This window comes from Rhipicephalus microplus, chromosome 6 (genome assembly GCF_043290135.1).
Source record: "Rhipicephalus microplus isolate Deutch F79 chromosome 6, USDA_Rmic, whole genome shotgun sequence".
Classification (NCBI taxonomy): Eukaryota; Metazoa; Arthropoda; class Arachnida; order Ixodida; family Ixodidae; genus Rhipicephalus; species Rhipicephalus microplus.
The window spans coordinates 87,047,829-87,062,005 of NC_134705.1; the positions used below are offsets into that span (position 1 = coordinate 87,047,829).

A 14,177-nucleotide genomic window follows, 5' to 3' on the forward strand; every position below is an offset into this window, starting at 1 on the left:
AAGCAATCATCAAGAGAACAGAGAAAATGCACCTGTGGTAACACTCACACTAGAACGCAAGAATGATACTTGCCTCCTTCTTGAGAACATCTAGTGGTGTGTTAATCTCCCCTTCCGACACGCTGGGACTGATGCGTCCGCCAGGTACTGCGCACTGCAAGTGCTACAGTTGAGAGTTGAAAACAAACAAGATGGTGTTTGTGAAACTGTTTAAAAATGAGAAACATTTTAGTGGAACGAGGCTCGTTGCACAGTCGAAAACAGCTGCAATGTGCGTCAATTAAAGCAATGTGTACTGTTATTTCTTTTGTGTAACTTGTGCTTCATACAACCAAAATCCCAACCGCAAATCATAAAAAAAAAGAATTCACAATTTCACGGCATGGGTGAAGCAACGAACGTGATAGCAACAAATTTGATGTTACTATACAGAGTAAGGCTGGCAGCTAACTCTTTTGGATCCGATGCCGCGAAACTCTACAAAACGCTAGTGTAAGAGAGTATGGCCACTTCAGGGACGCTTTTCGTACAGTCTTCGTGTTGAGAGCGCAGAATGTAGAAGGGCATACGAGCCGCCCACTGATGGTTGCCGAGATAGTGAGTGAGTGCGCCTGTTAGCGATGGTGACTGCATCCGCATAATCAAAGTTTACAGTTGCTCCTCGAGCAACCCTTCTAACTTTTTATGCTCATTAAAGACGTGTAGAGCGTTTCCTCTCTGCTTGAGCATTCAACAGCCAGTCTAACAGGCGAGGGGATTTTATTGCATGCACCTACAATTGATGGATATAGGCTGGCTTATTTGATCTGTGTTCCAGCTGCATTAATTTCCCCCACTTGTACACATTGCACACACAGGTAGAACGTACCATGATGCTGGGGAATCTGGTCAATGTGGACTTTATTCAGGATATGACTGTGACGACAAAAGCACATCGAGACTGTCCACATAACTGCTATCGCCACATCATGAATAAGAAGGAAAAAGAAAAAGACTGCACGATGCCATGAAATTGACCTCCTTGTATTAGAGTAAAACAGAGCTGCGAAGCTAACTTGAACTTTAAAGTTCACGCTTACCTTGTACCATGGCTTTAGCTCTGAATTTTTTGTATGTTTCGCATGGATTATACGCAAGAAAGTACGGTCATTTGAAAATGTACTTTGTTCAGCACCTCGGTAAGAAACGACCGAATTACACTAAAAAAAAAGCTACATGGCCACGAAAAAAGAAAGAAACATCTGACGACCTTATCTGTAGGTACAGCTACAGATGGTCGACGGCGATCGTGATTTATATGTCAACAAGTGTCAACACCTTGGTTGTTCAAAGGCCCTCCACTGTTTTGATAAATACTGCAACAAATGCTAACTCACAGAACTTTTGTACTTTTGTTATGATAAACCTGGATCATATATATTTTCACTTCAATCGATGTACTCTTGTTCAAATTTTCACACTCAACTTCAACGACATCCTCCAGTAGATATTTAATCAAGTACCAGGTCGTGAAAACCAGTCAAATGCAACCTTGTGTATCTTAGTTCTCTGCCAGGCATAATGGCGTGTTGTAAATGTCTTAATTTATGCAGCTTCGGTTATTAAAGAACAGTAACATTACACAGATTGCAACGAGGATGGACGAACAAAAAAACATGGGAATAAAGTTTGAATGGCCACTCACCTTTGCGCTTTTGATTGGTTTGTTCATGCGGCAGGCCTTCTTAATGTCGATTTCCGTAGTATTTACACAGCCCGGCTGCAAAAAAGGCACCGAGTAAACTCAGCAGCCAATACAAGGGACGAACTTTGCTATTGCAAAAACTTTGTTACGGCACGTCACAAATACCATCAAGCCATAAAACCACTTAAGACCGTCACAAATGCCATAAACGCCACATCATATAAAGTATTCGCGCACCGCTCTGTGAAAGCATTATAACATTACACCATGCCTCATAACGATGCCACATATGCAAAAGTTTTGTGACGTTTATCATTTACTACATATGTGGTCAGAAAGCCTAAAAACTTTAGGGCTTCACAATACACGACATATACGAAGTCATCTGTTATAAATCCGAAAAATTGCGCTTGATTTCAAATATTTCTGTGCAAAGGCTACCCTCAAGTTTATGAAGAAACATTAATTAACAAGTATTAGTTCATTACTCTTTTCAAACTAGCTTTAGGGACAAGGTCAAATCTCGACATTGAATTCATGAACAAAGACAATTGTCATCTTCCTAAAAAAATGTAATTAGACAGAAAAATTCCTTGTGTGTTTTCCTTTCAACGCAGTCAAAGAAATTTTCTTGTTTGTTACTATACCGTATGCACTGATATGCCAATGAGTTGAATTCAAGTACAGTGTTCTTCATGCTTTCTATTTCAGATCCTTTTGTTTTACAATGACATGATTCATTGTAGAAAACACAGTAATTACATTACTGTTTAATGGACACCATTAACGTAACTAGCACTAAAAATGGTGACCGACAGAGGAGAAATGTGGTTTGTCCGTCTTTTCTGTGCATGTGTGTTACAATTTGTTCAAATTGCACAAACACACCTAAATACTGTCAAACATCAGAAAAAACAAGGCGACATTCGACATGAAGATAACTGCCATATCCCAAAATTCATTATAAATGCACATTTATGACTCTATTGATGGCCACACTTAATTTGCTTTATTATAATCAATAATCTATTATACCTACGTTTCTTACATATATGTTTAACAAAACATTTCCCCAGCAATTCTCGTTATAGTTTTGAAATTTTAACTTTCATAGTTCCACGTACCACTATTTCCAAACATTTCCAGCGTGAGAACTGTCCCTTTTTTTTTATTTAAATATGTAAATGCCTTGGTAGACGTCTATTTTATGGTACAAATTACAAACAAATTAAAACCATTGCAAATTCCAGTTGTCACTTTGAGTTCTGCGCTCTTATAAGGTGTTGCCACAGAAATAACTGCATACGTTACGACAATGCTTTGGGCACTTCATGACATGCATTGAAAAAGAACGAAAAAACTATCACGATACAATGCATTGCCCAGAGGAACCACAAAGCAAAGTGCTTGCTTGAAGAAAGGTAGCAGAGGAAAGCAGATGCTGCGCCTACTCACCACTGGCCTATGTACATCCCAGAAAGCCCTTTCTTGGCTATCGAGAACTTTTCTTTCTAACTTGTCCCTTTTCTTGTCGACCCTGAACGAAAGAGAGGTGAAAAACACACAGCCGACGAGGCTACAGCGATGCAATAAGGTGTAGCGATGGCTGATTTGCATAAGTTAAACAGTGCAAAAAGATTTTTGAAAATTTGCGCAGATGGCACCAAGTTGCGCAAGACGGGGTCGTAGCAGAGTTGGCGGGCACACAGCTTCTTTAGTCAACGAGCTGCACAGAACTCTTGGGCAGTCAGTAAGCTCATATTGGTTTGTTATCAGAATCAGAATTTTAGTATTAAAAGTTGGGTAAAATTACAGGCATTAAGTATACAAAAGACGGTTAAATAGTCAAGAGACTGTATACGAACCTCTGATGTTGATAATGATAATAATGGTGACGATAATGATAATGACATTGATAATTTTCTATCTGTAACACACAGCAAACCTAGACCCTAACATCTCTGCAGTAAACTTCCTATATCATGCATGTGCTACAGAAACTGGGTAAATCCTACTACCTTTCAGCTCCCTTTGTTAATCTTCTGTACAAAATTCTAGGGCGGTGATTTAAAAGCGTGTCGGTTTGTGACGATGATAATTATTTACCTACGAGAGGTGGCAAAGCTCGACCAGACCAGCTCCGCTATAAAAAACACATCAGCCTACGTTGTTTTTCATCGTCTTTCACTGATTTGAAAGAAATGTTTAAAACTCCTTTAGCAAATGCCAAGCTTTGCCTGTTTTATGGGGCACACTAAAGTGATTTGATGTTTTCATTTGGTTGCACAAGCAATTATGCAATATAATCATCCCATCATGCATACAAGGATGAATGCCGCGGCTGTACAGGTGGAGATAATACCAGCAGGCACAATAGACCTCTACCAGGGTACGTCACAGCGTGACGTCAACGGTGCATGTGCAAGGCGGTGGTTGGCAAAACACTCCCGCCGGTGGCTGAGTGGGGTGTAGTCGCTCGGTGCTCAGGGCAATTTTTTTTTTTCCTTTTTAAAAGCTTTATCTTCATCTCACAGTGGCAACATTAGCTGTGGCATGTGTCAGAGAACACTAGGTGTGTGATAATGTGTGTGATGAAATATTCGCCACGCTGGCTGGCTGTTTATCTACAAAAAGTGAACACACGTGGCAGCCTGTGCGAGGAACAGCGGCACTTCTTCGAAAATGTGCAGTGTTGACTGTGGCGTGTAGTGTGCGTTGAAATGCATTGACAATTTCGGTTCATTTTTACGGATGGTGAAACTGGGAATATTGTGCGTGGTGTGTGCAGTGTGAATAATGCGACGCATCCTGTTTGCGAAAACACTGGTATTCGTTGTGGGCCGGTTTCAGTAACCGACTGTCCATGGAGCTTTACCATCTGACATTGTATTTAAGGTAAAAATACATTCGACGCGATCATCTGTGAGTGGGTATGCGCGGCATGCAGAAAAATAAAAGTGCATGATCTCCTCGTGATATATACGACTACGCATGAGTTATAAGCATGTTGTAGTATCGGCTATAACTCTTAATATCTGATACCTGATACGTGTTTATAAAAACAGCAGAGATTTTGGTTTCTTATCTACTTAGTACTTTTACGGCTCGATCCTTATGAAGTGACAATGCACGTTAGAAGTTTGTGTATCAGGCCTAAAGGAGCAATATAGGTACGAAAACACGTTATTGGTGTCAAATGCAGCAAGGTAACTGTGCCAGATAATATTATATATTATTAAGATGTCGGGTTTCAGATCACAAATTTTCACTGGGTTCTTGAGAAACGCAGCGGCAGAACTTCACTTTGATTTTCACGAGGACATGTTAACCTCAGCCTAACCCATGGCAAGAAGTGTTGTTTTTTTTTTTTTCATTTATCTTCTATGAGACTTTTGGGCAATGAGCGAGAATCTTATCCATGACATCGCGCACAGCAACTCAAAACCATACTGCCGCCAATGCTGTACCTCATTTAAAACTGCATTGCACATGCCACGATAGAAATCGAGTAAGCTTAGATCCGTGCCATGCAAATATTCTTCCAAGTGCCAGTAATCGTGTACATTCAAAACGTTCGCTTTCGAAAAAGATCAGATTTTTTTTATGGCTGCCATCTATGTGGGTAAAGCCCACTGCGTGCTAGTCGCATCTCTCAGTACTCTAAACAAAGTTTCTCCATCCATCCAACTACGACGAGCAAATTCCCACACTATGAGCAGTGACCCTTCCGCCACCCCCTTCATTTAAAAGCTGTGACTTTAGTACAAAGCAATATAGAAATTTCTGTCGAAAAAATGCAGACACGCCACTCTGCTATGCATAAAGGTGCCGCGGGAGGAACTTTCTTGCGAACCAGCACCTGCTCTGAGAGAGGGTGTAGGGGGCGGGGTGCCCGCAGTGACGTCACACTGTTTACAAACAGGGAGAGTTCTAATAGAAGAAATTGTAGAAGAACTATGTGGGGATCTGAGGCGCGCCCGCGACCATTCCGCGAGCATTCCTCCACACGGCCACAACCTTTTGCTTTTCTGCTCTGGTAACGGCATGTGGCGATAGATGGCACCATGTGCTGGCATCGCACGTATTATGTGCGCGCCGAGGGAGCTGGCTCTCTTCTTTGTGGTCGGCGCCGGGTAAGCACGTGTTTTCCTTCGTCCGCGTCCCCTTTGGTAATCGCCGGACTGTAGCCTGCCTGGGGTGGCCTTGGGCACTTCGGCAGGCGTGTTCACTTGAGTGCTAGCTTCACTAGCATACGCTAAGCCCACAGCGGTGCCTAGTGCTCGAAGTGGTCGTACTACACCGAGCCGCACTTGCCGTAGGTCTACGCATGCGAGGTTTGCCCTAACACTCGCGACCAGGCCCAGTGGCCATCGTGAGAGTGCGCAGCATAGCAGGGAGGGACCTTTTCCCAACCGGCGTGTCAAAGCTCGCCATTGCCAGCTGCGACGTGCTCGCGGTTTCCCCTTATTGTGAATGTCCGCGTTCGGGTGCCTTTGCTCCCCGCGTCCCGGGAGCGGACGTTGTACTGTTGTTCGGGGTGCCGCCAAAGGCAATAAAATGTTGTGTATTTTTGTATTTAAACACTGTCTGTTTGTCGCGCTGAACGCCTTATTAGTTGAGCGCGCGCGGAGTGGTGCGCTACACACGAGTAAGTGACAGAGTCGAAGCCCTGTGGCTCACTAAGCGTGAACCCGCAGTGATCATCCGCTACAGTGAGTACCCGGGTCACCATAACTATATTGCTGTCAGCACTAATGAAAATTCACGCCAGTTTGTTCTACATCAGTGTATCATAATAGACAACAGATAGACACCCGCAAAATGCCAATTGCATAATACAGTGACTTGGTAAAAGATTCCATGAGCACACTATAAGATCCTTTTACATTTTCGATGGCCTATGCATTTTGGCCAATATAAGATGTTTTCCTTTTCCCAAGAAATTTGAGGGGATGGCTACCTTTTGATTCACAATAACCTTAAGATCCTTTTGTGAGGGTCTTAAGGGGGGGGAGAGTCTATGCACTTTGTCCACGCACGTTGAGTTGCTGTCGTCTTTAGCATCTAATAATAAAATTCAAACAAAAAGTGTTTTTCAGGCTCGTATATCTATTTTTTTTTTAAAGTCATAATTGGTCTGAAGAGCATTTGGGTATAAGGGTGTGATGAGCTTGAAGAAGCATCAAATAGCATCCCATTAGTCTTACAAGTGCCAAGTATGTTCCAGTGATGGCCACTCACTTTGCCTGGGCCTCAGCCTGCATGAAGATGAACTCCCACTTGCGCGAGAACATCTTCTGAAGCCGGGCCAGGTTCTCAGCCTCGTAGTCGGCTAGCTCCAGGCGGGCCTTGTTCTGCATTGTTCGCTTGCACAGGTACACGGCTGCCCAGCGGCCAATCATGTTCACCGGACGAGGTGGAAGAGACCGACAGAGAACAAGTTAGACATACACAGCGGAGACCAGTGGCACAGCACTTAGTGCCGAGTCTTTATCAAAGGTGAGACACACTGGCAAGACTTGACGGTTAGCCCACTACCATTAGTAAATCGAGCCGCCAATAGCTGAAAACTCCATTAACAAACACAACTTAATATTAATTAGGAAAAACAATAATATTCGAAGGTAACGTGACTACGCAACAAGGTTTGAAACATTGGGAATCAAGGATGAATACAGCAATAGTATATTCTAAATTTCACAGCTAAGTGTTTTTCAAACAATGTCCGCAGAAACTGGCCAGACTCAGTCTTTGTGAGAGTGTTCAAATTCCACACACTTCCTTTCAAAATGAGACTACCGAATCAACATGCGACATGTCTTCCATCCATGCAGTAGCTGCTGCAAAAACATCAAGATAGTGCTGAAATAATATTTTTTGCATTTGATTCTGCTCTTCTGCGTCACATATATTCCCATGGGAACCCCGAGCTGTGAGCAATTTACGAAACATAATCAATGAATTTAGTTTGACATAAGATTTGCATTGCAATTACCATTGATTAGATTAGAATCTTTGAATACACTTTGCAGTGTGTCCAATGATTATCCGAGTTGTGTATCAACAAACCAATAACAGTACAGGCACAGTCTGTTAGCTGTTTCATGAGGCACAGCCTGTTAGCCCTTTCATGACAGAGTAATAAAAGTAAAGATCCATCAGCAAACTAGCATTTAGCATTCTCCTAGAGCAACTGCGGTCACCAGGAAACAGTGGCTTACCGTAGTCAGTATTTTCAGGCTCCCAGCAATTTGAGGGCCAGAAGTAAGGCGTCTGCAAGCATAAAAGAGACCATTCACTGGCTAAGGCAACTTAAGTAGTATTGTTAAGTAAGTCGTCAGATAACGATTAACAGTTCGAATGGCTGAAGTTATTGCATAAACATGTTGGGGCAACAGATAATTTTGCCATAATGGGAAGAAGTCGCTGAACAAAAACTAAAGGTGAAGTTACCACTGTTAATAACTTCAAGTCTTCCTTTTTTTGTGAACCTCTCACTCATTTAATGACCATCCCACAGTCCACACTAAGCTGTGACTGAGTGCAATGCAAACAGAGTACCTTCCTAGCGATTACACTGATCTTACAAACCTTGTGAAATGAAGCCTACTGCACTCAAGCAACTTGAACCCAACCAGGCTTAATCATTATCAAAGACGCCCCACGTGAAACAAGCACCAAAAAGACTAAAGAGAGATTCACTGCAGCAGTCTAAAAAAATGTGACACAGCATGAAAAAACATGAAACACAGCCATGCCAGCGTTGTGACCAGAGAGTCTTTTGCACTGTGTCGACAACCTGCAACGAGTACTAAATCAGTAAGAAAGACCTGCTACTTATTTACTTCTGAATTTCATTTTTATGTTGAAAAACCCACAGAGTTTCCTAAAATTAAACGAGAGAGGACTCTGGTGCTGCGATCGTTCAGAAACCGTGAAAATGATGGGTAGTACACGGATTTGCCTAATTTTTATGCTTGCAGGTTACAAACATACTAGTGGCTTTGTTTGTTGTGTTTTGGTTTTGTTTCAAATAAAAGAACGAAGAGTTGTGAACTTCGTTACCCGATTTGAAATGAAGAGCCTAAAAGTTAAGGGTGGTGAAGTGCAACTGCTGAACATTTGCTGATTTTCATTTCGTGACAAAGCAGCTCTGAGCCAGGCGAAGCCAAATGAACACAAAAGAACGAAAAATACATAAGTCTGTGCACCATCTACCCATCCTTCCTACGCTCGCTAAAGCGCCATGCGTTGCAGCTCCCATACACGCTGGCGGCATCAAAGTTCCCTCTAATGTATTTCTGGGAAACTCTATGAAAAAGCTAGCCTGACATGGCTACTGACTGCATTTCTGAGGGTATGCTACTGCATACTACATTGTTTCCCCCAAGTGCAGGCACTGCAGGAAACTTTAACTAACTAGCAACTAACTATTTAGTTGCTTAGTTTTCAACATCACAAATGCTGGCGTCTTGACCTCCTTCTTGTGTCAGCATTTGCATGCCCTGTCTTTTAGAATGAATACTTAACAACTAGCTAGGCTCTGTGTTATTCCAACTAACAAACCAACTAACCAACTAACCAACTAAAAGGTAAATACACCACAAACGCCGGCGTTTGTGGCATCTTGACTTCTTTCTTGTGTCCGTGTTTGCACACCCTGTTTTTTAGAATAAATACTTCACTCATTCACTGTTTCTTCAGACGAAAACAAAGATTGCTTAGGTTGAAGGGAGCAAAGGCAGATTACCTCTGCCTGACTAAGGTCCCTCCACCCATACATTTGCTCAGGTGAAGTGGAACAAAGGATACAAACTTCATTCTGCTTTTGAATGAGGGGACACAAAATTCAGATTCAGAAAGTATAGCAGATGTTGACAGATACGTTTTAAAATAACACATTACAGCCATCACCAATTAGCAGTAGCAATATAAAAATATATATATATATATATATATATATATATATATATATATATATATATATATATATATATATATATATATATATATATATATATATATATAAAAAAATGCAACAAGGAGAAACTTCTGACAGAATTACTAAGTACCATAAAGAAATACATTTGAAAAGAAAGAAATCGAGCAACTTTCATCAAATATGCAAAAGGACGAATGATATAAAAAGAAATATTTATAATAAATAATACAAGTAAGACTCCTTACAAGTAAAAAAGTACATCTTAACTTTTTTTTCTCACACTGTTTTTAGTGTTATGTTCGTTGAAAAGTTCACGGACATAGCTATTTTCATGGAGTACATAAGGTATTTGATATGATAATGTTTGCTTAACATATGCTGTTCTGAAAAAAGGCAATCGAAAGTGATCAAAGCGTAGATCATAAGGAGTATGACAACTATCTCGGCTCTGTGCTATTCTAACTAACTAACAAACTAACTAGTAATGAGGCATGAGAAGTAACAGGTGTACACACACACACACCTGGAAGCGATAAAAGGTGCCGTCTGCCTTGACGGTGAGCACATGGTCATCGATGGGGAAGAAGTAGCCGTGCGAGGCCATCAAGTGCGCCAGGTGTAGAGCTTCCGCTGTGACCAAAGGCAGCAAACGACGCCATGCAATCACTTTACTGTTGGCTATCTCATAGCACACAGCTGGAACTACACAATATTTTGTGCATCGTCATTATCCACATAACTGCTTCAGAGTCAGGACTTTCCTATAATGATTCTGCAATTACCACTTGTCTCGCAGTGGCGGCTTTCATCTTGTGCCTGAAAGTTTCCCAATTTTGTCACGCCACATTGATTGCTTGTATTCACTTACTGTATTTACCTTTCTTCCACAACAGCTGTTATTCTAGAATACCATCTATCATATGTCATACAGCATTATTAACCCCACCCACATACTTTTTTGTTGTCAAAACCAAGGGGACCTAACTAAATCCTAAATATGAAGCTCTCCTGATGCCACAAATGGAATCTGTACATGTAATGCAGAGATCATACGTTCAATTCACACCAACAGTGAGCTGTTTTCTCATCCATTTTTCATTCTCTGTTTATCTCATATTAACTATACTTCAAATGAAGACTCAAAGTGGCAATCGGCTGCATACTGTTTTCTGCTTCATTTTCTATTGCCTTTGTGTGATCTTATATTGTGCGCACAATAAATGACATTACATGCAGCAATGTGGCATCGCCATGACCCACATTTTTTCCATGCATCGCCATGCCCCATTCAATATTAAAACCTCCTGTGCATGGTATCAAACTTGGTTCTAGGACAAGAATCTTTAGTATCAGCAAAGTGGATGTGAAACTGATTAGAAATCTTGCCCACTGAACTGCGAAGTAAATTTAGACAGAATGTTTCAGAGAGTTGGAAATATGTGTGACGGAAGCGGCAGACCTTTCAACTCACTCTGATCATCGACGTCAAGGTTCTTCATCATCCATGCAATCAGGTCAGCTCCTGCCGCACAAAAAACGTATGCATTACTTAATTAAGAGATTTGTGAAACAGCATCTATAAGTGGTCTCACTTGTCCTGAAGGCAAAACTCTTTTGTACGCCTTTCCCATCCTGTTGCACATCTAGGCTGACAGTGACCCCCTCCCCAACTGCTTATGTGCTTACTACTTCAAAACGAGCCTAATAAATTAAACTACGACAACACTTCATAATGCACATACAAGTGGGTCCACTGTTAAAGGAAATACTTGTGCGTATGGCATGTCTAGCTTGCTTAGATTTGCATAGTAGTACTAGTCACTGACAGTTCTGGCTCCTTTAGCAGACTAGAGTTGCACACAAAAAATGTTTCCATATCTGCTTGCACTGATGGGGGGGGGGGGGTCGGCAATATGAAAGGTGCTCATTTGAATGTTCCCTAGTGAACCATGCTGTATACTTTTAAAATGTTGCATGATTTTGTGAAAATGTAAACTCATAAGTATGGTGATGTCTCATACCGGTCAGAAGCTTTGAGATCAACAAAACAGTGACCAGCTACGCAATAGATTTCTGGAGCACATGACTATGTGTTCAAAGCTGACAGGGAATTTGAATATCTCTAAAAAAAACAAAACCGTGTACAAGACAGCATTTATGTGTATGTGTACTTTGCACATTAGCACATCGTGTGGTACATCTTGAGATATTTGTCACAGAACTACAGTATCCTTTAGTCAATGCTTTTATGATATTAAATAGTTGTAAGGCTTTGCCGATTACACTGCGCATGAACAATCGTTAATTGGCAATCATGTTTTGCATCGAGATAAGCATGATGGCTAGAGAACATTGGGTTAGCCAAGCCGATAGGCTATCAGCCAGTGATGTGTGTGTGTTGTGTTCCGTTTACACTAGTGGTACTCAAATGGGGGTCCGCGGATGCTAGGGGTCTGCGAAGCCATTTCTATGATTTGCAAAGCCCTCACCTGCATTTTTATTTAAGCATAACTGTGCCATGTATTGATAAACTGTCCATAATGAAGTGACGTGACACGTTTGTTTGATGTTTTTGATAGGAATAAAAGACGCCTATTTCAGGCTCCAGTTGTGTTAATTTACCTACGTACCCCCTTCTCCCTCCCTCCCTCCACGGCAAGGGGTCCCCCATTACTTCCACTAGCCCACAAGGGGTCCCCCGACATATCCATGGCTGTGAACCACTGGTTTGCGCTATTCAAGGTTGCTTTTGCCGAGTGCATGACGCTGTTACAACCAAAATACATCTTCCATTTCGCCATTGGGTGCTGCTGCAGCAAACCTGTCACTTTCTGCTGTTGTACGGGTGTACTGGCGATGAAATAAAAGCCACCTACTGAACAGCATGCAAAGTTGACATTGGGAATTGCTCGCATCATGAAAATTCTGCTTTAGCGAAAATTTCATGCCAAACACACGAGTCATCATGCGCTCGATAAGGGACAGCTCAAATCATGACAAAGCACTAGAAAGAAGACACAATGCTGATGCCGCCCCAAAAACAGCATCCTAGGAAAGGCCAGAGCTTATACTAGAGCTCTATGCCTTAAATAACTTCCAAAGAAAGTAAGTGGAAATTCAAAGGCTTGTTTTTCTTCATTAGAGATCTGATGTGTTTACCTCTCAAGAGATACATCGGATCCTTTGGTCAACCACCTCCACTGATTGGAATGGTCTAGACATTTTTTTTTCTTTCAATTATTATTCATAGTTCTAATAACTGTACAAGACGGGCAACTCACCAGTGAACACGCTGGGTATCTTTGACATGAAGCTCTTGACCGTCCGCACGGGCACGCCAGTCTGTTCGTTCTGCATGCGCTCCACGATCTGCTCCATCTGTTGGCGTGTGCCGAAGAAAAAAAATAGAAAAGCAGACTGCATCATCATCGAACGATAGAATGCATTCTCTTGGACAGCTTACGTGAGGAATTCTGGGGAGGGATTAAGTTTAAAATTTTGTACATACAGCATCGATACATCCATTTCTAAAAAAAATATATTATGCAAGTATAAATGAAGGCATTGTAAAAAATGACTCCTCAGAGGTTGGTACATATTTGCATTGAACATAAGCTGCACATGAAGGCAGGTCACGTTAGACTTGCAAAATTCAATGAAGCAGATTCCACATCTGGGTTGTATGACAGATCAACAAAAATGTATGTCATATCGGGGCTACCTTAAAGAACACATATTGACGATCTTTAGGCTACTTCTTCCCCATACAACCACACATGTAGTATACTTCAAACGCAGACACATTTAACAGTATATGACTTTCTATAGAATCTCTTTAGAATCGATGAAGAAACTTCCACAAGAATCCAACCCATACACTTGTCGAAATCATTTCACTTCACTGCTGAGCATAACAATGGGTCGAATTCAAAGTGATAGAATGTTAAAATACCCTTTGAATGCATATTCAGAAACCTCAGACATACATGATGAATTGCTAGCCTGCTGTGTTTTCTCAGTGGCTACAACATTGGGCCACTGAACTATATAGATGTCTGGGCCATATGCTTCATTATCAGCAGCCACATCCCACAAATGGTTCACACGCCCTGAGAAGCCTTTTTGTCCCACAACAACATACAGCATGTATATGGCCAGCTTGGGTTTGCCTCCCTAAAAACACGCAGCTTATGGTTATCCTAAAATATTCCACATAAGGAATATTACCACATGCATTTATTGTTTCAATTTTGCTGTATTGAGCTTCTGCCCACAAATACTACTGTCAATAATGCTCGGCGCAGACCACACCTCAGTGCTCGATAAAATAAACTTTGCGTTTGTAGTAGATAATTTTGTTAAGATTATGTGCGTAATGCGAACATTCAAGCTTATTACAGAGCTTGCACAACCACCAGTGATAGGTCTGGAAAGTTTTATCTGTCATCTATAAAAGACAGCGGATCCCAACAATGATCAGCTTTTTCCATGGTCGATGCTTTTTTTTTTTTTTTTTGCCGTGATCAGTGTTTACTGAGTGCATACATGTTC

General features: G+C 41.4%; 1 protein-coding gene across 4 annotated transcripts in view; it reads right to left on the reverse strand.

Annotated features, from left to right (window-relative positions):
- RSG7 (Regulator of G-protein signaling 7) overlaps positions 1-14,177 on the reverse strand; it is an 82,556-nt gene that overhangs the window by 34,135 nt on the left and 34,244 nt on the right. For 3 of the 4 annotated variants that reach the window (XM_037419001.2, XM_075866162.1, XM_037419003.2), the window contains exons 2-9: positions 12,908-13,004; positions 11,098-11,148; positions 10,150-10,256; positions 7,906-7,957; positions 6,926-7,067; positions 3,140-3,221; positions 1,685-1,759; positions 74-163 (exon numbers count right to left, since the gene is read on the reverse strand). In XM_037419001.2, the coding sequence (XP_037274898.1) occupies positions 74-163; positions 1,685-1,759; positions 3,140-3,221; positions 6,926-7,067; positions 7,906-7,957; positions 10,150-10,256; positions 11,098-11,148; positions 12,908-13,004 (696 nt within the window). The remainder of the gene's footprint in view (positions 1-73; positions 164-1,684; positions 1,760-3,139; positions 3,222-6,925; positions 7,068-7,905; positions 7,958-10,149; positions 10,257-11,097; positions 11,149-12,907; positions 13,005-14,177) is intronic. The other variant, XM_037419002.2, reaches the window with a different exon arrangement.